Raw genomic sequence first — 25,738 nt, forward strand, 5'->3', positions numbered from 1 at the left:
CACACCTATGTGGCAGATGATGACTTCCAAGGGCAGTGCCTCCCTCCAGGACCCACAAAAAGTCTCAGACCTTCCTCTACAAATACACAGGCACAAACATCATCAGTGCTATAAACGTCACAGATATAACTCATTATTACATGTACATGATCTAAAATGCAATAAAAAGGTAGCAGTAAGCTGTATTAAAACATTTGTGACCAGGGTTTATTAATGCTTAGATGCCCAGGCCAAATTTAGAAGAGCCAGCATGTATTAGTTAGCCCTACTCTGTTTTGTATTATCATTTTTACTGTTTCTAAACCCAGGACCCTGCATTCGCTATATCTGGTCTCCCACAGTATACAGAACATGGAGATGCAATTATTTTAGTAAATATAAACTGCTAAATACCTTTTCTCATCAGGAGTATATAGTATTCTTGTGACTTCTATCAGTGTCCAGCACAGCACTGGTTACAGTTTGTAGAAGTTTTTATTCTCCTCTGATTGTCCTATGAGGCTGCATGACCCCTGACCCTCTGTTAGGACAGTGCTGATTGGCCCTGTGTTGATCACATATGGATACTCCCCAAAAAATAAATAAATAAAACAAATAAAAAAGGAAAGATACTCTAGCACTACACATCAAACTGAGCATGTGCAGAGTGCCCCCAAGGCTATGTGCTATCAGCAGATGGATTTGGGCAGTAAAAGAAAGGGAGGATCAGAGAAGACAGGATCAAACAGCCCTTTTACACAATGCGAAGGATTAACCCTTTAGATTCCACAGTGAGTATAACAAGCATGCTTTACTGCATATACAGACTGAACTTACTGTTGTAGGTTTAGTAAAACTTCAATTGTCTTATCCAGGGAAAATAAGCTGTTGTGAGTTTAGTAACACGTTAATGTATTATTTTTATTAATGTAATTGTATCTGACAATATTATTAAATAAATGGCTCTACAGAACCCAATGCAGCATGGGGGTGGCAGTGTTCACTTGAAGGCTTATTTTGTTAATAGTGGACATAGTGATTACATGATCGGGAATCACTCTGATGGGTTTTCCAATTGTCACTGAAGACCAGAATGGTCAATGACAGCCAGAATCGAGAGCCAGAAGTTGTGCAAAATGTCGGCTGCTGGCTTTCAAATGGGGAACATTTGTATACCCCATTGGACATTTTCTTGGGGAAAGAGAACAGACTGTAATTAATGTGTTGGGTATTTTTTTATTTACCTCGAGACGTATGTTGCCGTGGCAAGGTACATAATTTCCGGCTACACAATGGCTCCTCAGAGATGCCCGTCATCAATCCCAGGGGTCAATGGGCATTTCCGGCTGAAAGCATTGTGTTATTTCCTAACAGGAAATTATGCAATGCAAGCTGGCAATAAACGTCATATTTAAAAAGGCTAGGCGGTTTTGCTTCTGGGTTTTAGTATTAAGGGACAGGTTGGCATAACAACGGGCAGGAACTTTCTCCGATGCCGCCATTGCTATGGCAAACCAAACAACAAATACATGCGCTACGCTTTGTGCTTTATGCTCATGCCCGAGATCGGGAGGTGCATGCTGGGTAGCTAGCAGCACCCCATCCCGGGAGAAGCTACTAGTGGGCTTCACATGCCCACAAGGTAGATGCGAGTGCACGCAGCAGGGAATAGAAAGTTTATTAGAAAGAAATACAGGTATTTATACAAACACATTTAACAATGTTTTTTAATTGATTTTGTTAATTAAATCACGGGTGGGGGGGGGGGGGGTTAATATAGCTTCAACTCTGCTTTAACATGGGGGGGGGCTTATGAGTCCCCTGCGTTAGAAAAAATAAATAAAAAGTGAGTAAAAATAACATAAAATAAAATAACGTATACAAATAATATTTGTTTACTGTGCTGATATCACATGGTTAAGTCACTGTTTGCACGATTATTTTGTTGTCTTACACTGTTATTTTAGAGCACTTTATTGACAATAGCAAGTTTTTCCTATTTAGATATAAAATAATAACATAATATAAAATAAAAAGAGAAAACCTGAAAAAATACATAAAAATTAACCCTGCTCACATACTCTTTCGTAAACAATTGGTAAGACATATTGGTTTTCACTGTGAATAACAGAGTGAAAGAAATAACTCTAGAGGCGTTATTTACCGTTAACTCTAAAATTATGGTCTGTAAAAGGTTTTTAAAGCATTACCTATGGACAATATTACATTTTTCTTTGCCATTTTGCATGCAATTTTTTAGACTATATATACACAGTATCCAACAAAAGTGAATACACCCCTTACATTTTTGTAAATATTTTATTATATGTTTTTATGTGACAACACTGAAGAAATTAAACTTTGCTACAATGTAATGAGTGTACAGCTTATATAAGTGTAAATTTGCTGTCCCCTCAAAATAACTCAAAACACAGCCATTAATGTCTAAACCGCTGGCAACAAACACCCCTAAGTGAAAATGTCCAAATTAGGCCCAAAGTGTCAACATTTTGTGTGGTCACCCTTAACCCTCTTGGGCATGGAGTTCACCAGAGCTTTACAGGCTGCCACTGGAGTCCTCTTTCACTACAAAGATACACTTGTATTTGTACTCCTCACCTGGTTGCCACCACACATGCTTGACACCCTCTGAACCAAATAAAGTTTATCTTGGTTTCATCAGACCACAGGACGTGGTTCCAGTAATCCATGTCCCGACTCTGCTTGTCTTCAGAAAACTGTTTTCGGGCTTTCTTGTGCATCATCTTTAGAAGAGGCTTCCTTCTGGGATGAAGCCATGCAGACCAATTTGATGCAGGGTGCGGCATATGGTCTGAGCACTGACAGGCTGACCCCTCACCCCCTCACCCCCTCAACCTCTGCAGCAATCATATACATCTATTTCCCAAAGACAACCTATGTATACAACGCTGAGCGCATACACTCAACTTCTTTGGTCGACCATGGCGAGGCCTGTTCTGAGTGGAACCTGTCCTGTTAAACCACTGTATCTTTATGTAGAGCAATAATTATTTTTTTCAGATCCTCAGAGAGTTCTTTGCCATGAGGTGCCAAGTTGAACTTCCAGTGACCAGCATGAGAGAGTGAGAGTGATAACACCAAATTTAACACACCTGCTCCCCATTCATGCCTGAGACCTTGAAACACTAATGAATATCATGACACCGGGGAGGGAAAATGGCTAATGGGCCCAATTTGGACATTTTCACTTAGGGGTGTATTCACTTTTGTTGCCAGCGGTTTAGACATTAATGGCTGGGTGTTGAGTTATCTTGAGGGGACAGCAAATTTACACTGTTATACAAGTTGTACACTCACTACTTTACATTGTAGCAAAGTGTCATTTCTTCAGTGTTGTCACATGAAAATATATAAAATATTTACACAAATGTGAGGGGTGTAATCACTTTTGTGAGATACTGTATATTAGAGCTGCACGATTCTGGATAAAGTGAGAATTGCTATTTTTTTGCTTAGAATAAAGATTATGATTCTTGGCGCAACATCATCTTTCACATTATACAAAAAAAAAATGGGCTAACTTTACTGTTTAGTTTTTTTTTTAATTTATTGAAGTATATTTTATTTTTTTCTAAAAAATTGCTTTTGAAAAAGACAGCAAATACAGTGTGACATATTGCAACAATCTCCATTTTATTTTCTAGGGTCTCTGCTAAAAAAATATGTATAAAATGTTTGGGAATTCTAAGTAATTTTCTTGCAAAAAATACAGATTTTAACTTGTAAGCAATATGCATCAATGTGAATTATATTTTGTTTGTGTGCATTAAAAAAAAAAATTTGAAGTGTTTTAACTGAAAATATGGGTTTGAAAAACTGCTGCACAAATATGTCACATAAAATTGTGCAACTTTTTTGTGATTTTTCAGGCTTAACCTGTTGAAAAAATGTAATGTTTTTGCATTTTGTTATGGTGGAGGTGTAGGTAAAGGTAATTCACAGGCCACATGACATTTTCCCACCATAAAGCCAATAGAGGTATAGCAGAGAAAGGACAGGGTGGTCTCAGAGTGTTTATAACGGAGGGACCCATCTGTGTCCTCCTAATACTGACTAATCATGTCTGAGTAGTCAAAATGTTTTATGGTATACCATTTACCTTCAGCACTTGAATCAAGAGAGAAGTCCTGGCTTTGGAGAATTGTTTCCACTACATCGTCTGCATCAACACGGGTGGCATCCACTCGTTTCAACTGTGACTCAACAGAGTCTTGTTTAACTGGGATCCTAAAAAAAATGTAAATATAAAAATGCTGTAGTGAAGATCTTTTAAAAAGTACATTTAAACCCCAACCAAATGACCATTTGCTAAAAGCACTACATACAACATAAACAATGGCCTACAATTCTGATGTGCACATTTTGATGGTTTAATGGATGTTTGGAGGGTGAACACTGAATACTTATGCCTGCTTGTCTGTGATTGCAAGCATGAGACGCCCTCGTTTTCCTGCTTGGGCTGTTCTCTTAATATAGCTGGTGCACAGCAGTAAACTAAAGCAGCCCACAGATCATGAAAATTTCTCTATTCCTCTATCAACACAGTCAGTTTTAATGGGGAGAAGCTTTCCCGCAGCACTATTGTGTTCTGCCAGAAGGGAGCATCCCCTGTCAGCAGAACAAAATTACCACTGCCGGTGGCTGTAAATCTGACAGGCTGGTGGTACTGAAGTCAATCGATGGATTCAGTAGAATTCAGTAGAACTAGCCTGCCCATAAATAAATCTCAACCGGTCCCTACTGAACTGGCTGAGGTTTGATCCATCTGTGGTGAGCTCAACAGTACTTTTTTTTGCATTTTAGGTTTTAATTGTATTTGTTCCTGTGTTCCTTACCTGGGATTGTAAAATCTTTTTGGAGCAGATGATAATGTGTCAGTTCTTTCTGTAGTTTGATAAGATCTGTAAATGTATTATTTTCAGAAATGTAAATGTATTATTTTAAGAAATGTAAATGTATTACATTTGTTCACTCTAGAACAGTGGTGGCAAACGTTCTTGATATGGGGGCCTGGAGTGTGATCCTCAAAATCACCAAAGGGCCACACGTAAAATTCTGTGAATATTCAGTGTTAGAGACAGTAGATACACAACAGGATATAGTCCGAGACTGCAGACATGGTACAAAGAGATGGTTAGAGACTGCGGACATGGTACAAGAGATGGTTAGAGACTGCGGACATGGTACAAGAGATGGTTAGAGACTGCGGACATGGTACAAGAGATGGTTAGAGACTGCGGACATGGTACAAGAGATGGTTAGAGACTGCGGACATGGTACAAGAGATGGTTAGAGACTGCGGACATGGTACAAGAGATGGTTAGAGACTGCGGACATGGTACAAGAGATGGTTAGAGACTGCGGACATGGTACAAGAGATGGTTAGAGACTGCGGACATGGTACAAGAGATGGTTAGAGACTGCGGACATGGTACAAGAGATGGTTAGAGACTGCGGACATGGTACAAGAGATGGTTAGAGACTGCGGACATGGTACAAGAGATGGTTAGAGACTGCGGACATGGTACAAGAGATGGTTAGAGACTGCGGACATGGTACAAGAGATGGTTAGAGACTGCGGACATGGTACAAGAGATGGTTAGAGACTGCGGACATGGTACAAGAGATGGTTAGAGACTGCGGACATGGTACAAGAGATGGTTAGAGACTGCGGACATGGTACAAGAGATGGTTAGAGACTGCGGACATGGTACAAGAGATGGTTAGAGACTGCGGACATGGTACAAGAGATGGTTAGAGACTACGGACATGGTACAAGAGATGGTTAGAGACTGCGGACAGGGTACAAGAGATGGTTAGAGATTGCGGACATGGTACAGGAGTTGGTCAGAGACTGTAGATCTGATACAAGAGCTTGTCAGAGACTGCAAACATGACACAAAAGATGGTGCTCCAGGAGACTGTCAAAACTGTAAACATGCTATAGGAGTTGTTGGAGACCAGGCACATGCTTCAGGAGACAGTCATAGACTGTAGACATATTCCATGAGACTGCTAGAAATCACCGCTATAACAGGGCAATATGGAAACACCAATCAGCATCTGCAGGGTCCCCAAGGGTCGCAAATAAAAAATGCTAAAGGGTCGCATGTGGCACCTGGGCTCAAGAGTATGTTGTGTTGACATATGCTACAGATAACTAAAGACTCCATATCTAAACTGACATGAATGACAAAATGCATCCAAAAATTCTTCAGGAACTTTTTTTCCCCAATGCGCTGCAAAACAACCCGTAGAATTAGGCTCTGCTGAAAACAGAATGCGTGACAACAAATATGGTGTGAACAAACCAAAATAAATTCATGACCTGTTCAAGAACTGGACACTATTTGGGTAGTTCCAGTAGGATAGTTTCTCTAAATGTCATTCCTATACGTAATTTCTAGAATTAGAGTCCTAATACCTGCTTAGTTTTTCAGATGATGAGCCCTCCTCTGTAATTTCTGGGCTGAATGCAACAACTTTGGTGCTGTCATCCTCATTTGGCTCTGGAATACTCCCAATCCCAGTAGAAGCACTGCCCACAGATGTGTTCCTCCGGTGGCTTAACTCAGATAAACTGGAAGACCGTGAGTGCCCCGTGCTGTATCCTGCAGAAAAAAAAAAAACACCAAAACATTATATAACGTTCTTTGGATGAAGCAGATTCTACATCCTAACTTTATTCATTACATCAGCATAAAACACACATCCTATAATACATAGCGATTTAGCAAAGGAGTAAAGGCTCATTTAAAAAAATAAAATGTTGCCAAATACAACCACAATACCAAATAAGTTGGGATGCCGTGTAAAATCTACATAAAAGCAGAATGCAGTGGTTTTCAAATCTCATAAACCCATAATAACCCTCCTAGATTGTAAACTCTAACTAGCAGGGCCCTCCGATTCCTCCTGTATTGAATTGTATTGTAATTGTACTGTCTGCCCTCATGTTGTAAAGCGCTGCACAATCTGTCATCGTTATACAAGTCCTGTATTATAATAATAACAATAATAATTTAACAATAGAAAACATATCAAACTTTTAAACTGAGAAAATGTACCATTTTAAGAAGATAAGGCAATTTTAAAATTGATGGCAGCAACACGTCTCAAAAAAGTTGGGACAGGTCCATGTTTACCATGGTGTAACATCCCCTCTTTTTTTAACAATACTCTGTAAATATCTGGGAACAAGTTGCTGGAGTTTTGGGGAAGCAATGTTATTCCATCCTTGCCCGATATAGAATTGTAACTGCTCAACAGTCCTAGGTCTTCTTTTTCATTTTCTCTTTTTTTTTCTTTCCAAGATGCACCAAATATTTTCACTTTGTGAAAGGTCTTGACTACAGTATGTGGTTTAGCATTGTTCTGCTGAAATATGCAAGGACTTTCCTGAAAAAGAGGTCACCTGGATGAGAGCATATGCTGCCCTAAAACCTGGATATATCTTTCAGCATTGATGGTGCCTTTCCAGATGTGCAAGCTTCCCATTCCATAGGCACTGATGCACCCCATACCATCAGAGATGCAGGCTTTTGAACTGAGCGCTGTTAACAAGCCCAAAAGTCCCTCTCTTTAGTTCAGAAGATGCAGCACTCATGGTTGGTTAAATTAGAGTAATTTGACTACAGAACATTTCCCACTTTGCAACAGACCATTTTAAATGAGCTTTTGTCCAGAGAAGATGGCAGCGTTTTTTGCTCATGCTCAGGTATGGCTTTCTTCTCTGCATGATAGAACTTTAACTTACATTTTTAGATGGCACAGCGAACTGTGTTCACAGACAGTGATTTTTAAGTATTCCTGAGCCCATGCAGTGATATTCATCACAGAATCATGTCGGTTTTTAATGCAGTGCCATCTGAGGGTCTGAAGATCACGGCCATCCAATATTGCATTTTGGCCTTGTCCCTTGCACACAGACATTTTTTCAGATTCTTAGAATCTTTTGATGATATTATGTACTATAAAGTCTTTGCAACATTATTCTGAAATTGTTCAACAATTTTTAGATGCAGCTTTTCACAGACTGGTGAACCCCTGCCTATCTTTATTTCTGAGACACCCTGACTCTCAAATATGCTCTTTTTATACCCAATCATATTACTGACCTGTTGCTAATTAATCTTCCTAGTTGCAAAATGTTCTTACAACTCTTCCTGGTTAGTACCACTAACTTTGCTAGCTTTATGTTGACCTGTCCAAACTTTTCTGAGACGTGTTGCTGCCATCAATTTTCAAAATTACTTTATTTCTTTCTGAAAATGGTACATTTTCTCAGTTTAAACAATTGATATGTTTTCTATTGTAAATAAAATATAGATCTATGAGATTTGCAAACCATTGCATTCTGTTTTTATGTAGAATTTACAGTGTCCTGACTTTTTTAGGATTGGGGTTATAAGATGAATCTGGCTGTGAATCTGCCCGTTTGTACGTCAGTCTGTCTGACAGAAGCCGGCTGGCTTTGGTCGGACGTGCATGCTGGAAAGCCAGCAGCCAACCAACTCCTGATCAGTGTTCTCAGCCAATGGCAGAGAGCGCTGATCAGAGTGTTCTGGCAGGGGGGCCAACCGCCTGTCAGAACACAACAGCTCAACGGGGGAGATCGCTGGACTAACCTCGCATGGAAATGCTGAAAAGGACCATCTTCAGTCTGACATGCATGCTATGAGGTCCTCTTCTTTGAACCACTACAATGAATTAAGTAAAAAGCTAAAGAAATGTTAGGTAGACATCCAATTCGTTCAAAAATCTATCTGCAACAAAGAAGTTTGATTTTCCCATATTAAGAATATATTTTCTTTTTCAGTAAATTTTGATTGAGCTTTTGACTTTGCATGTGTTAGGCTGGCTATATATTATACAAGTTCCTTGAACAATTTTCTTTCGATTTACCAAAACCATAAAATATGAGATCAAACTTAAACACTTTCTATTTGTATTCAACCAAGCGGGCCCTTGCACTACATAGTTGAAGGTAAATCTAAAGGAAATAAGAAAATTGTAGGGATGCACCGAAATTTCGGCCGCCGAAACATATCGGGCGAAAATGGCCCTTTCGTCAATTTGCCGAAAGGAAAAAACGGCCGATAATTGAGCCGAAAATGGGGCGGGCCTGGGCGGAACACCGCCCCCGCCCCTGGTGCTGCCCATCACGGGAGGTGTATAGCGCAAGAGACGGCGCGCGACGGGGGAACACAGCTATTGAAATGAAAGCTGTGATGTTCCCGGCGCTCTATTGAACCAGACGGCAGAGGCGGCTCTCCTCTCTCTTTGCTGCATCACTGACTACACAGGGGACAACACACTGGCTGCACGAGGGGACACAACCAACACTGGCTGCACGAGGGGACACAACCAACACTGGCTGCACGAGGGGACACAACCAACACTGGCTGCACGAGGGGACACCACACTTATCTCTTTTATCATGTCGCCAGTCTCTGACCACCTCCTGAACCACGTCGCCAGTCTCTGACCACCTCCTGAACCACGTCGCCAGTCTCTGACCACCTCCTGAACCACGTCGCCAGTCTCTGACCACCTCCTGAACCACGTCGCCAGTCTCTGACCACCTCCTGAACCACGTCGCCAGTCTCTGACCACCTCCTGAACCACGTCGCCAGTCTCTGACCACCTCCTGAACCACGTCGCCAGTCTCTGACCACCTCCTGAACCACGTCGCCAGTCTCTGACCACCTCCTGAACCACGTCGCCAGTCTCTGACCACCTCCTGAACCACGTCGCCAGTCTCTGACCACCTCCTGAACCACGTCGCCAGTCTCTGACCACCTCCTGAACCACGTCGCCAGTCTCTGACCACCTCCTGAACCACGTCGCCAGTCTCTGACCACCTCCTGAACCACGTCGCCAGTCTCTGACCACCTCCTGAACCACGTCGCCAGTCTCTGACCACCTCCTGAACCACGTCGCCAGTCTCTGACCACCTCCTGAACCACGTCGCCAGTCTCTGACCACCTCCTGAACCACGTCGCCAGTCTCTGACCACCTCCTGAACCACGTCGCCAGTCTCTGACCACCTCCTGAACCACGTCGCCAGTCTCTGACCACCTCCTGAACCACGTCGCCAGTCTCTGACCACCTCCTGAACCACGTCGCCAGTCTCGGACCACCTCCTGAACCATGTCCCCAGTCTCTGACCACCTCCTGTACCATATCCCCAGTCTCTGACCACCTCCTGTACCATATCCCCAGTCTCTGACCACCTCCTGTATAAAAATATTTTTTAAAAACAGTAATTTTCGGTATCGGTGCTGTTTCGGTTTTCGGCCTAGTGTATTTTTCATTTTCGATATCGGTTTCAGCACCAAAAAACCCATTCGGTGCATCCCTAGAAAATTGTATAACGTATGGGCAGTTTTACACAATTACAAAACATTGTTAGAACAAAAACAGAAGAGAATTCGTTTTTTTGCGAAGCAAAAATGTTAATAGATATCTGTCCTACAGACAAGGTCCTCCAAAGTAAAGACTGATGGCTACTGTATGACCATATAATAGGGTAGATGGAAGCAAGGCCATATCTGAGAATAATTAAAGATCTGTAATGGCTGAGATGAGTTGGATGTTTTTCTGGGGAAAAGCAAGGATGGTAGGAAATCAGTTAAGTTTAGAAGGCAAAGTAGTAGAACTAGAAAATCAAATAAGAGAAAGGGAAAAACTAAGAGAAGAAAAAAAAAAAAAAAAAAGAGAGAAGCAGCTGAAGGAATGCAGAACCCTGGGGGGAGGGAGGACAATGGGAGTGGCAATCGTATTTTATTTAATTTTTTAAATTTTATGTCTTTCAGGTACTTATACAGTGCCATTAATTTACACAGTGCTTTACATATACATTGTACATTCACATCTATCCCTACTCTCAAGGAGCTTACAATCTAAGGTCCCTAACTCACAGTCATACATAACACATACTAGGGCCAATTTAGACCAGAGCAAATTAACCGCTTCCCGACTGCCTCACGTAGATATACTGCAGCAGAAGGGCATGTCCAGGGAGATTAATGTACCTGTATGTTGCCCTTTAAGAGGTGGCTCGCGGACGTGCCCCCTGGCAGGTCCTGCAGACCCGATGTCCGTGGGATACCCGCGTTCATCTCACGGTGAGATGCTGATGTAAACAAGCATCTCCCCTTCTGCCTAGTGACACCGTCACTGATGAGCTCCCTGTAATCTGGAGTGCTGATCAGTGACGTAGTTATAGACGCTATAACTTTTGCGCAAACCAATCAATAAACACCTACTGCAATTTTGTTTTACCAAAAATATGTAGAATACGTATCGGCCGAAACTGAAGAAAAAAATGTTTTTTAAAATATTTTTGGGGAGATTTATTATAGCAAAAAAGTAAAAACAAATGCGTTATTTTCAAAATTGTCGCTATTTTTTTGTTTATAGCGCAAAAAAATTAAAACGTAGAAGTGATCAAATACCACCGAAAGAAAGCTCTATTTGTGGGGGGAAAAAAAGGACATCAATTTTGTTTGGGAGCCACGTCGCACGACCGCGCAATTGTCAGTTAAAGCGACGCAGCGCCGAATCGAAAAAAGTGCTCTGGTCAGGAAGGGGGTAAATTCTTCCGAAGCTGAAGTGGTTAACCTACCAGCATGTATTTAGAGTGTAGGAGGAAACCCAGGCACAGGGAGAACATGCAAACACCAGACAGGTAGTGTGAAGGTTGTGATTCGAACCAACAACCCTTTTATTTTTGTAGTCAAATTCGATGTGGCTACAAATCATCATGATAAAATTAGAGTGGTTAATCCAAGGGTCCCAAATACTGTGAAATTTTGGCAAATAACTTTATGTAGTATATATGGTGATTTATTGAGACTGGAATTCAACAAATGGAATAGTTTTTCCAAGCTTGTTTTGGCTACTGTCAAAACATGATGGGTAGGAAAATAAATTTGACTGCGCCCAGGACTGATTTATTGCAGCTATCTGCACATAACTGCAGGTAATCGCAGTGTACTATTTCTCCTGTGGATAGCAGTGGCAACAAGGAAAGAAAAACAACAGGAAGCACATCAGAAATTACAAGAATGCTAAATGCAGCCGCATGTAAACGCAGCTAATCGCAATGTACAACTGCAAGTGATCGCTGTGCCTGGAGTCTCTATCTTGGAATTTCAAAATAACAAAGCATGCTTTTAACAGCGGCAGAACAGCCACCTATGTGAAAGAGGCTTAACAGGTTCACAGATCTGAAAACGGGTCTAGAATGCCTTACAGCTATTTGCTTACTAATACAGAAGAGCTGTTCAGGCAAGACAAATAGTTTTTTAGTTTAGAATTTGCTTTATCTTTGAAAATCCAATTCCTAAATGTAAATGACAGCCTACCACACTACAAACACACCTCTCCGACTCTCATACAAATCCAATTCGTCCAGAGACCCTCCTTTCCAAATGGCATTCATACACATTTGATTTACCGTTTGACAAATGCTGTGTTAGACCTCTTCTACTGCTAACTGACCCATTTGTGGATTGTCATCAACTTTTCTACAAATATTTGCATCAATATTAAACAGCTATTGTACAGCCATTGTACAACAGCTTTTATTGCCCTCCACACAATATGGGCATTTGGCATTTAAGCCACATCTAATATCTGTGGGACTTGGTCATCACTGTTGGTGCCCAATTCAAATTTACACTGTGCAGCCAACAACTGAGAAGTTGAAGTGTCACTTTCCCAAAATGGTTGTTTATGGGCAGTGTAAACCTCTGATTTACATACCATGATCCAACAGAAAGAAAGGGTTGTAGCGAAAACAGAAAAATGTCACGCACATATTATTATTTTTTACTTTATTAGGACTAACACTATATACATAGCGGTCCATTTATAAAAGCTTTGCTATGCTCCTCTCCCTGCTCCCAGTATCAATATCAAATGCCAAGAAAGGACTCAATTTTTTACTTATCCACTTGCCAACTGCAATACATTTAATATACGTTGTGCTTTGCAACTGGTTTACAGGGGTTATGGCTGAAGCTATCAGCCATAACCCCAGTATTTTTGGCTTTCTCATGAAAGAGGACTGAGCGGCTAATTACCCAATGGATCACTCACTGTTGTTTCTCGGGCTTACCATTTATACCAGCATGCCTGAGAAAAACCACTTGCGTGGCTGGCCATAGAGGAGACCAGATCATCTCTACGGTCTTGGAGGACCAAGAAACTTCACTTTGGTCTACAGCGGAAGTAAAAAAGAAAAAAAAAAATATATATATATTTTTTTTTTTTTTTTAAGCAAAAGATCACTTTTTTGTTGTTGTTGATCTTTTGCTTTTAAAGGTAGAGGAGATATTTGGGATCTTATTGACCACAGATCTCTCTATAAAGATGACCTGTCATCCTTATATCTATTACAAGGGATGTTTACATTCCTTGTAATAGGAATGAAAGTGATAAAAAATAAAGCTTATATGTAAACGGTGTCCGCACCACACTTGTAAGGTATCGTCATGAACATTAGTGCAAAAGCAATAATTCTGCAACTCTAAACAGGTTACCTCTAAACATTTTTAAAGAGTCGCCTATGAAGATTTTTACATATCGTAGTTTGTGACCATTCCACGAGCTTGCACAATTTTAAAGCATGACATGTTGGGTATCCATTTACTGACTGCAACATCATTTTTTATACCTTACTAAAAATTGGCTTATATATTGGGTTTTCTTTGCATTAAAATGTGTATTATTTCCCCAAAAACTGCATTGGAAAAACTGCTGTGCAAATACCAATACGACATAAAATATTTTAACAAACAACATTTTATTATCAACTAATATATATATATATATACTGATTTAAACTTGTAAACAATAAGAACCAGAAAAGGCTGGGTCTGCAAGTGGTTACAGAAGCTAGAACAGCAAAACCCAGATGGTGGAGAACTAACCGCCCTCTTATTATCAAGGAATGGATTAGTGAATTTACTTTTAACACATGGAGGTACTGACAGCCTGACTCCATGATGAATTTGACCAATCTGTATCCACCTGGAGCATTTGAATTTCACTACATGAGCTGCTTCAGAAGCCAATTGTAACACCACAGACTACTCACTCATAGATTCAAAAATGTAAATGTCAAGAGAAATTTGCCAGTTCAAAACAAAAAAGCCGGCATCTGTCGGACGTGCATGCTGGAAACCCAGCAGCTGACTGATCGCAGATCACCGCTCTCAGCCAAGTGCAGAGAGAGCCGATCGGAGTTGTTCTGGTGGAGTTGCTGTCCCCCTGTCAGAACACAACAGCTCAGCAGGGGAGATTGCTGTACTAACCTCACATGGTTAATAATACTGTGGCTCCGACCAGAGCTGACAGTTTTTTTTTGGGGGGGGGGACCCAGAAATATCTACTGTGTACCCGGCTTTAGACTTTGACTCTCTCAGTTCCTACCCAACACCCTCTCCTACCCACTCCTTCCTTCCAATTGTCCCATCTTCCCACTTTTATCAATATTACTCCTAATTCTCTTTCTAACTGGATTGCTACCAAATCCATTCTCTTAAGTTACAAGATATGAGAATACTTATTCATATTTACTCATACTACATGGTCCTTCCTCAATGAGCATGTATATAATGTATTGCCAAACTCATATTTTCTGCACTGTCTCCTACAATTTTAAAAATGCTGTGTAAATGCATTAGTATTTGTGCAAAAGCTGCCAATAATACCCTTGCAAAGGTTTTTTTTTTGTTTTTTTTAACATGCATGAAAACACATTCAGGCCAAAGATATATATATATATATAAAGGGGGGGCATTTGACCAGAAGAGAAAATAGCCTAAAATAAGAGCCCCACAATAATGGATAGAAGAAAAATAGCCTAAGGCGAGCCATAGATTATTTTTTTTTTTCATTGCAGGAAAGGAAGAAAAATCAAGTCTGGAATGCCTCCCACGGCGCTATTGTATTCTACCACCATGTGGAGGGGGGTTGTTGTGCAGGGAGCCTTCCTAGCCGGGAGGACAATGATTAATGCTAGTGGCTACAGCCACAGACAGTAATCACATTCCAGAAATCTGACAGACTGGTTGTACTGAAATGGATCAATGGATTGACTTCAATACAACCAGCCTGTCCATATATGGATTGAATCTCAGCCGGTCCCTGCCGAACCAGCTGAGATTTGATCCATGTATGGCTAGCTTAAGGCTGGCCATGCATTAAGTAATTTTCTTTTCTTCAGCCACAGGTTGAAGGAAAGAAAAATCGCTCTATGCCCCCATCTACACATTCAGTGTGGATGGGGGAATCCCTCTTGCTGCGCTATTGTGTTGACAGCGGAAAGTTTCCCCGCCATCAGAATAGAATGATTAGTTGTGCCGGATGTAGCTGCTGGCATTAACCATATGAAAGAACCCAACAGGCTGGTTTTACTGAAGTCATTCGATAGATCAACATCAACACAAACAGCCTGCCCACAGATGATTCGAAATTTGCCTTCTTTCCGCTGAACCAGTTGAATTTTTATCTGTCTATGGCTGGTATAAAAAAAATTCAACTAGAATAGAAAATACTTTAACAAAATGTAGTTTTACCCCATTTGCACAACAGCCACATACATTACACATGGTGTGAAAAGTCCCTACAACTAATGAGTGAATGCTGATTGATTTGCACAGAACAAATGCATAGGCAGTTTCACTTGATGAATAGCTATGCAAATTTATTTTGGAAATAGACCCTATAGTATGGAGTCCCAACAATGAATCAGATAATGTTAAGGGGTAATAGTGCACTAGAGAGAAGTGCAACTACAGTCTTGTAAAATAGAGATGCAGATAAGTTGTAACTTCTGAATAGAGACAGGTCTAAGAATGTTTATTTTACAGATCTGCAGTCAGCATATTATTCAAAGCAGTAGTATGTAAACTAGGGCGTTACTTCAAATGCAGAAAAAGCAAGACACGTTTATCCTGATTGAAAGCATTGACAAACATGACTGTACAAGGGGAGGTATCCGAGATAAAAGATCCTATTTTATTGCACAGGTTATAACACAATCTGGTACTTAAGTACTATCCCCTCCTGTATCATAAATCAAATAAAGGTGGGGCAACCCACAATCGGGTCCTCAATTCCTCTGTCTGTGAGAGACATGATTTCGAGAAATGGCACCATAACCTCTGGCAATACTGTATACTACAAGTAACACTTCAACACACTGGTAGCATTGCACCACTGGAGCTGCATGGCATAACCTTTAGAATAGCACGCCATTCTGTTAGCACAGTATAACTGATCATCCTACCACTGTTCATGGCCCTGTAATATGGTTGTACATTACTTTAGAAAGCAAGCACCATGCTACTTCTAATAAGGGGAAATCAAAGTACAAGGGAGGGGTACTATACCAACTTAAGCATGGGCTACTATTTAATCTGAAGCCCCATACACACTATCAGACTTTCTGCTGATTTTATCCTTCAGATTTACCAAAACCATATAATATGAGGTCAAATCTTTGGAGGTTCAATGTGTATGCAATCAAGCAGGCCCTTGCACTACAATATCTATAAAGGAATGAATGCAAGTGTTTATGAAGCACCAAATATTAGATTTGTCCTATAACAAGTGCCAGGTAATGGCTTGCTTTTCAAGTAAAGCAAAAACGTCCTTAAAACCTGTTGTGCAACCAGAAGTGGATTTTTGAAATTCTCTGACACCCACTCTCAGAATGGTCATTCTTCACATTCCATTGCATTCAAAGTGTTTGTTAACCCCAAAAAAATAAAATAAATACAGATTCTGGTCCCTTAAAGCAGAATAAACAGCACAGTGCTTGTGCTATGTAATCGGCTCCCCATCTAAACTGAACCAGAACCTGCCACTTCCTGTAACCCCTCTCTGCTCTGACAATGATAATCAGGGCTGCTGAGCCATGACCACCATGGTCAGAGTGCGTTATTTCGTCATCCGCAGCCCTGCTCTCATCTCTCCACCTCATCCCCTCTTCCCTGCTTGTGAGTTGTGTGTCTGTCTACATCTCTGTTCTCCCCCCACCATGATTAGTAAGATAAAGTTACAATGCTCACTGCCAGCCCCTCTATTATAGCCTGGTTTAGCACACTGTATTATTCTTGTTATAAAAATGAAGCTTGTAAATGCCTGTTTAGCGCAATCGTCATGCTTATATGAATGGGTTTACAAACACTTTAATGCTAAGCAACTCACTATTGCAGTATGTTAGATGATAACTGCAGATTGTATAAAAAAAACAAAACAAAAACTATGATCTAATGCTGCATTTCAGTGCCTGACCCTAAGCTTTTGTCCTTCAAGAGTACTTAAACATTAAAACATAAAAAGTATCCCCATCAGCCTTTTAACATTATACACTGCTCAAAAAAAAAAAAAAAGGAGCATCAAGTCAATTAAACTCCTGGGATATCACTCTGGTCAGTAAAGTAGCAGAGGGGGCTATTAATCAGTTTCGGCTGCTTTGGTGTTAATGAAATTAACAACAGGTGCACTCGATGGGAAACAATGAGACGACCTCCAAAACTGGAATGGTTTACAGATGGAGGCCACTGAAATTTTTTCCCTACTCATCTTTTTTGACGGTTTTTCACTAGTTTTGCATTTGGCTAGAGTCAGTGTCACTATTGGTAGCATGAGGCGATACCTGGACCCTATAGAGGTTGCACAGGCAGTCTAACACCTCCAGGATGGCACATCAATACGTGCCATTGCCAGAGGGTTTGCCCTGTTTCCTAGCACAGTCTCAAGAGAATGGAGAAGATTCCTGGAGACAGGCAGTTACTCTAGGATAGCTGGACAAGGCCATAGAAGGTCCTTAACCCATCAGCAGGACTGATGTGCAGGGAGGAACAGGATGAGTACTGCCAGAGCCCTACAAAATGACCGCCAGCAATTCACTGGTGTGAATGTCTCTGACCAAAAAATCACAGCCTTTATCAGAGTGGCCTGATGGCTCGACAACCTCTAGTGGGCCCTGTGCTCACTGCCTGGTACCATGGAGCTTGATTGCCTTTGAACCCCAGAATTGGTAGGTCCGCCACTGGCACCCTGTGCTTTTCACAGATGAGAGAATGTTCACCCTGAGCACATGCAACAGACATGAAAGGGTCTGGAGGAGCCATGGAGGACATTGTGTTGCCTGTAATATCGTTCAGCATGACCGGTTTGGTGGTGGTTCAGTGATGGTTTAGGGAGGCATATCCATGAAGGGACGCACAGACCTCTACAGCCTAGACAATGGTACCCTGACTGCCACTGGGTATCTGGATCAAATCCTTGGACCCATTGTCAGACCCTACGCTGGTGCAGTGGGTCTGGGGTTCCTCCTGGTGCACAACAATGCCCAGCCTCATGTAGGGAGCGTATACAGTCAGTTTCTGGAGGATGAAGGAATTGACACCATTGAATGGCCCCTATGCTCGCCTTAACCTAAATCCAATAGAACACCTCTGGGACATTATGATTCAGTGCATCAGACGCTGTCAGGTTGCACCTCAGTCTGTTCAGGAGCTCAGTGATGTCCTGGTCCAGATCTAGGAGGAAATACCCCAGGACACCATCTATCGTCTCATTAGGAGCATTCCCCGACATTGGCAGGCATGCATACAAGTACATGATCCTTGATGATGCAAAGAACCCAGTTTCTAAAAAAAGAAGACCGCACTGAATACAGTTGGTGATCATTGTCACTTGCCAGTCAATATTACCCAGACACTGCTTAAAGCATAAACTTTACCCATACCAACTTCCAGACATTTAATGTTTTACATAGCTATACCTACAAAAGTGGCCAGCCTGAATAATCTAGCAGTACTTAAAGTGGAACATTAGTCTGAAAATTAAGTCCTGCTATATCACTTCAGGCTGGTCCCTTTTGCAGGTATTGCTATGTATAACAATAACCACTTGACGATCAGCTGTCGTCATTATATGGCGTCCGGTCGGCTTGTCCCCACGAATCGCCGTAGCTGTACGGCGGTGCCTTTAACAGCTACAGTGGGAATATGGGGGAACCGATGCGTGTGGCCGGCAGTTGCAATGTCTGCCGGCCACCCACGATTGCTCCACAGAGAGCCAAAGTGGGGATCTGTCCATGTAAACAAACAGATCCCCGTTCTGACAGGGGAGTTCAGAGTGATCGTATGTTCCTAGTGATTAGGAACAGCGATTTTCCTTTACCCCAGTCAGTCCCCTCCCCCACAGCTAGAAACACCTCCCAGGGAACACATTTAACCCCTTGATCGCTCCCTAGTGTTAACCCCTTCCCTGCCAGTGACATTTATACAGTAATCAGTGTATTTTTAAATGTCAATGATCTCAAATATATGTCAAAAGTGTCCGATCTATCTGCCGCAATGTTGCAGTCCTGCTAAAAATCACTGATCACTAGTTGAAAAAAAAAAAAAATCCCATAAATCTATTCCCTATTTTGTAGACGCTATAATTTTTTGCGCAAACCAATATACGCTTATTGCAAATTTTTTTACCATAAAACATGTAGAAGAATACATGTTGGCCTAGTTTTTTTTACATTTTTTGAGGGGGATTTTTATTATAGCAAAAAGAAAAAAATATATATATATATTTTTGTTTATAGCGCAAAAAAATAAAAACCACAGAGGTGATCAAATACCACCAAATGAGTTGGTGTCTCTCAGTACTTTTAATGTCTAGGTGCCAGCCACAGAGAACAGTATAAATAAACATGCACGTGAACTAGTTATCAAGAGGAATAGACTTTCTGTTCAGGATAACGGGCAATTCATTGTTCTCTATTGCATTTATGCAGAGGTACCAGGGCCTAGAAAAAACAAAAGGCTGTTTGGCTCTGGCCAGGCTGCAACACATGGAAAATATATATATTATTTTTTTATTGCAGCATAGAGTTGATTCTGTCCTACAACTCGTCTGTATGAGCATTTCTAATTTATCTGTAAACGTCAAAAATGACTTTTCCCTTAGTCCTAAATACTATATATCATTTGTACCTGATGCCTTGGATTGCTGACTAGCATAACTTGAGGTCCTGGAATGTCCACATGCTCCCAGTTCATCAGGGACAGAAGCACTCTTTGACGAAAGGTCTGAGAATGAAATAAATGTATGTACATTTCTAGATTGATATATTAAATTTACTATAAAACGTTATATCATACAATCTGCACTGAAATGTACTATGCTATATTGTTTATGAAGATGTCCACTCCGTATTAATAATAAAAAAAAAAAAAATCTATTTTAGATTTCTTACCAGCAACCCCAAGATGCAGTTTTACTGTCTCTCGCCCTTTCCGGTCTTCCTGCAGAGAGTCTGAATCTCCAGAAACCACAATTGAAGTGGCAGTGGAAGGTGGCCTGAAAAAAAGAAAAATCATTCTGATAACCGCTGCAGAGTAGATTGCCTTGACACTGACACATGGGTTTAGTTAGTATAGTTACACTACTTGTACTATCAAAAACTTGGGCATACTTAAAGGATCACTAAAGGCAAACCTTTTTTTTTTTTTTAAATAAACATCTTATACTTGCCTCCACTGTGCAGCTAGTTTTGCACAGAGTGGCCCGAACCTGCTCTTCTGTGGTCCCTTGGCGGCTGTCTCGGCTCCCTCTCGCAAGGACTCCACAACTTCACGCGAGCTCCCTCGCATAGTGTGGAGTGCTTGCGGGCACGCTCCCGTGATTCAGCAAACGGCCGTGCTCGCTTGCTGTATCACTCGGCCCCGCCCCCTGTGTCATTGGATGTGATTGACAGCAGCAGAGGGGTCAGGTAAGTAAAACGGGGGGGGGGGGGGGGGTGGACTGGGGGCGCCGGGATTGTCAGATGTTTTTTTCACCTTAATGCATAGAATGCATTAAAGGTGAAAAAATGTTTACCTTTACAACCCCTCTGATAAATATTGCACTGATAAAAAAAAAAGTGCACAAGCAAAGATCTTCAGTGAAAGCCGTGTACCCCATAATAGAATTCTTGGTGGCAAGACATCATCTTCTTAACTGAGAAGATACTAAATGGATAGGAAATACCTGTAAGGGTGGATGAATATTGGAGTTCACGCTACAGCTCTGTCTAAAGCAATATGTTTGACGTGCTGGCGCATTGACTTGCAGAGGTCAGATGTTTTGTTTCTTGTTCTTAGTTTTTTTTTGTGTTTTGCGTTTTTTTTTTTTACCCATTTGGGTATATGTTTGCATACTGTGAATCACAACCCATTTCTAGGGGTGAGTGGTTCCCTTGCCCTGCTCTTTGGACCTATATGGGTTAGGGGAGCGGAGATGGGGGGAAAGATATGAAAAGAAGACACAACCTACATTGCAACATAAAAAATAATAGACTAAGGTATAGTTTTATAATATGTTCCTTTATTGCACATGGATTATTTTCCTATATACAGTGATATAGCAATTACATTAAGGCCGGATGTCTACATAAATGGATAAGATTGTGTCTTCTCAACATTGCATTTTGTATGTTGAAAAATGTTCTTTCAATAAAAACTATCTGATTAAAGAAAAAGCCACATACCCAAATGATCAGCAGATCCAGAGAAACACGCACCTGGAATTATATGTAAATGTCAACTTTTCCTTTTTAAAGTGGTACTAAACCCATCTGCAGAACTTAAGGGGCTGGCGGACCTTAGTATTAAGGAAAGGCTACACACACTAAGCTCATTTTCCCTGGATAAGACAATTGAAGTTTTACTAAACCTAAAACAGTAAGTTCAGTCTGTATATGCAGTAAAGCATGTTTGTTATACTCACTGTGGAACCTAAAGGGTTAATCCTCTGCATTGTGTAAAAAGGCTGTTTGAGCCTGTCTTCTCTGATCCTCTCCTTCCACTGCCCCCTGATAATTTCCTGATAACACACAGTCTATGGAGTTGGGCTGCACACACTTAGTTTGGAGTGCTAGGTTTTTTTTTTTTTCTTGGGAGAGTGCATGTGATCAGCACAGGGCCAATCAGGCAGTCTCATAGGACAGTCAGAAAACTCCTCATACACGCTTTGACCAGTCCCATGACTGCACTAACTGCTGATGAGAAAAGCTATTTAGCAATTTATATTAACTAAAATAATTGCATTTCCATATTCTGTGTGGGACTAGATATAGTGAATGCAGGGTGCTGGGTTTAGTAAAACTTTAAGAGGGAATACGATAGTGCTATATATATATATATATATATATATATATATATATATATATATATATATAATTGTGATTCTTGCATAGGGAAAAATCTGTTCAGTCTCAGGCCGCTTAAAGAGGAGTTGCACTGGTTGTTAAGTTTACTAAAAGTCAGCAGCTACAAAAAGTATAGCTGCTGATTTTTAATAAACAGACACTCACCTGTCCCACGGTCCAGCGAAGCACCCGCCCAATTCTGCGCTCCTCTCCCCCCGCAGTGCCGGCATTGTAAGTGTGGGTGCCTGGCTGTGACAGCTTGCGGCTTCACAGCCGGGCTTGCACTGTGCATGTGCGAGTCGTGCTGCGCTCTGTCAGCGGCCAGGCAATCTTCTGGATCTGTGACGTGCCCCAGAAGATTGCATGGAGGAAGGGGTCACCTAGGCGCTCAGAAGATGGAAGGAGGAAGTGGGACAGGAAGTCCCTCTCAAAACCAGGTACCCATCCCAAAAAATGACATGCCAAATGTGGCATGTCAAGAGGCGAGGAGTACTTAAAGTGGAAGTTCTCTTAAAGAGGAAGTAAACCCTGATGGGTTTACTTCCTCTTTGTTTCCCTGCAAAGGTAAAGAAAGCATAATGGACTACTATGCATCGCATAGTAGTCAATTATGTGTCACTTACCTGACACAGGAGCCAGCGAAGTCACCGCTGTCCCCTATAGTCCGCAGCATCCATCTTCTCGGGGGGTCTCGCTGCTCTGCCGCCGTCATTCGACGAAGCCTCGATGATGTCACTCCCACGCATGCGCACGGGAGCCGTCACTCGCGGCATATCGCCGTTGACAGCAGCGCGCTCAGTGCGCCTGCGCGCCGCTATCTACGGCGCATGCGCCGTAGACAGCGGTGCCTGTCTTTCGGCAAATATCTCCTAAACCGTGTAGGTTTAGGAGATATTTCTTAGACCTACAGGTAAGCCTTAATCTAGGCTTACCTGTAGGTCAAAGTGGTTTGTAAGGGTTTACAAACACTTTAAGAACACATGGCCAGCCACTCAATGAAACTGGATTAGAAGTACTTAAGGCTGAAACAACTAATCAATTGACAACTAAACAATTACTATTTTCATAATCGATTAATCGGGCAGTAACATAATGGGGTTAAAAAAAAAAACTAAAATGAGCACTTTATAATACAAAACGAGCAAATAATCGCTACTGTAAATATTACTTTCACGGTTCTACGGTAAAAAATAATAGGATTTTTAAAACCGCTTACCTGTAAAATCTATTTCTTGGAGTACATCATAGGACACAGAGCCTCAAGTATTTACTTAGTGGGTTATGGGCCTACCTTCAGGTGTTGACACTGGTATAACCAATAAAGGAAGTCGACTCCCCTATATAACCTCTCCTCTTTTCAGGAGTACCTCAGTTTTTGTAGCCAAGCAATATAAGCAGGAGCTTTGTGTCCTATGATGTACTCCAAGAAAAGGATTTTACAGGTAAGCTGTTGTTATAAAAAAAACTATTTTCTGTATCGTACATCATAGGACACAGAGCCTCAAGTATTTACTTAGTGGGACGTCCCATAGCAATGCTACTTGAGGGGAGGGCGGCAACCTCCAGACCTTAGGGCTTATAATGCTGCCTGCAGCACACTGCGTCCGAAGGCGATATCCTCATTCGCTCTTACATCCACCTGATAAAATTTTGTGAATGTATGCACTGAAGACCAAGTCGTGGCCTTGCAGATCTGAGCCATGGAGGCCTGGTGACGCTCTGCCCAAGAAGCACCAACCGCTCTGGTAGAGTGCACCTGAACTTGAAAAGGGGAAATCTTTCCCTTTAAATCATAAGTTTGAATTATAACTTGCCGAATACACTTAGCGACAGTGGATTTTGACGCTGCCTGTCCTTTAGGACCTTCTGGCAGAATAAATAAATAGATTTTCACTACTCTCACTACATAGAGACAATTTAGTGACTTTTCTTTCCTGGTACATGAGCTCGGGAAAAACAATGGCAGGACAATATCTTCATTCAGATGAAAGCCTGAAACCACTTTTGGCAAAAAGCCTGGACGAGGGCGTAACACCACTCTGTCCTCATGAATAACCAAATATGGCTCTTTATAAGAAAGAGCACCTAATTCTGATACCCTCCTTGCTGAGGATATAGCAACCAAAATACTAGCTTCCATGTCAAAAGGACTAAAAGAATATGCTGTATTGGTTCAAATGGCTGTTTTTGTAACAGCGACAAAACTAAATTCAAGCCCCAAGGGCTTAAGGGTGATTTAACTGGCGGATTAATCCGCATCACTCCTTGCATAAAACCCTGGACTAAGGAATGCATAGCAAGCGGTCTTTGAAATAAAATTGATAGGGCCAACTTCATCTCTACGCCTAATTGTAGAAAGGCAAGAATTCTGCCTATAATATATCTCCGAGGGTGCTAACCCTTGGATTCACACCAGGAAACATAAGCTTTCCAGACTCTATAATAAATAGCTCTAGAAGCTGGCTTCCTAGCATTAATCAAAGTAGAGATAACTGACCTGGAAAGCCCACGTTTATTCAGAATGTGGGTCTCAATAGCAAGGCCTTTAAATTTAGCATTCGTAAAGTAGGATGGAATATTGGCCGATAGGCATGGGACATTCTCTTCTGCCCAAGTTGGAATCTGGTTTACCTCTCTCTTCGCTGAGAGACTTTTGGTGCCTCCTTGGTGACCGATATATGCCACAGCCGTGGCATTGTTGGATTGGATCCTGACATGACAATCTTAACCTGGAGGTCCAGGTTTTCAGAGCCAGATATACTGCCCGAATCTCTAGGATGTTGATGGGCAAGGCTCTTGGAAAATCTCTTTGGAGGGGAAAAATACTTATCCGGATGATCCCATTCGGTATAAAAATGAGCTTTCCTAGTAATGCGTGGATAGAAAACGCATGCAAAGGCTGTAACGGATTTAAGGAACCCAAGGAGGAGACCGGACCTTCAGCTAGCTCTGTTAGGGGTAGCATGAAAGCGGAGCAGACCATCTCTGTAAGACTCTGTACTTCAGACTGTGAAGCTGAAACATCAGGTACTGTTTCTTCCGCAGAGGAATAACTGGATTGTTGATCCTCTGAGGGCAATACCTCATCTTGTCCCCATAATTCCTTTGGACCCTCTACTGTCTGTAAAGAGTCTAAGGTGGGAGAAGGAGATCTAGGATGCTTCCTATCCTCTTCCTTCTAAGCCTTGCAAGGCAGAGGAAAATGTCTCTTTAGTCACATATACAGGGGCTGAAGTGTGTGAAGCAGTTGCACCACCGTTGGCTTCCAATGACTGACCCTGGCTTGCTATGTCTGATCTTTCCGAAGAAGATGACAGTATAGAGGCATGACTGGGGTTCCCAGCACCTGGGGGGTGACACTTTAGGTACCTTTACGGTAGGTCTGGAAGACATAGTGCTAACCACAAAAGCAGAGGTACATACAAATATTATTTGCTTAACAACAGTTCTAGCAAAGAAAATGTCACATAACAACAGTTCTTTTGTTGCTAAGTAACAATA

The 25,738-nt window shown here is 41.5% G+C and overlaps 1 protein-coding gene across 3 annotated transcripts in view; it reads right to left on the minus strand.

The window, feature by feature from the left end:
- Nucleotides 1-25,738, minus strand: part of EEIG2 (EEIG family member 2) — a 65,524-nt gene that overhangs the window by 5,588 nt on the left and 34,198 nt on the right. For 2 of the 3 annotated variants that reach the window (XM_077452768.1, XM_077452767.1), the window contains exons 7-12: nt 20,306-20,409; nt 20,043-20,138; nt 6,446-6,632; nt 4,857-4,922; nt 4,121-4,248; nt 6-76 (exon numbers count right to left, since the gene is read on the minus strand). In XM_077452768.1, the coding sequence (XP_077308894.1) occupies nt 6-76; nt 4,121-4,248; nt 4,857-4,922; nt 6,446-6,632; nt 20,043-20,138; nt 20,306-20,409 (652 nt within the window). The remainder of the gene's footprint in view (nt 1-5; nt 77-4,120; nt 4,249-4,856; nt 4,923-6,445; nt 6,633-20,042; nt 20,139-20,305; nt 20,410-25,738) is intronic. The other variant, XM_077452769.1, reaches the window with a different exon arrangement.

This window comes from Lithobates pipiens, unplaced genomic scaffold, assembly GCF_037356315.1.
Source record: "Lithobates pipiens isolate NorthernLeopardFrog02 unplaced genomic scaffold, aLitPip1_a1.2 Scaffold_23, whole genome shotgun sequence".
Classification (NCBI taxonomy): domain Eukaryota; kingdom Metazoa; phylum Chordata; class Amphibia; order Anura; family Ranidae; genus Lithobates; species Lithobates pipiens.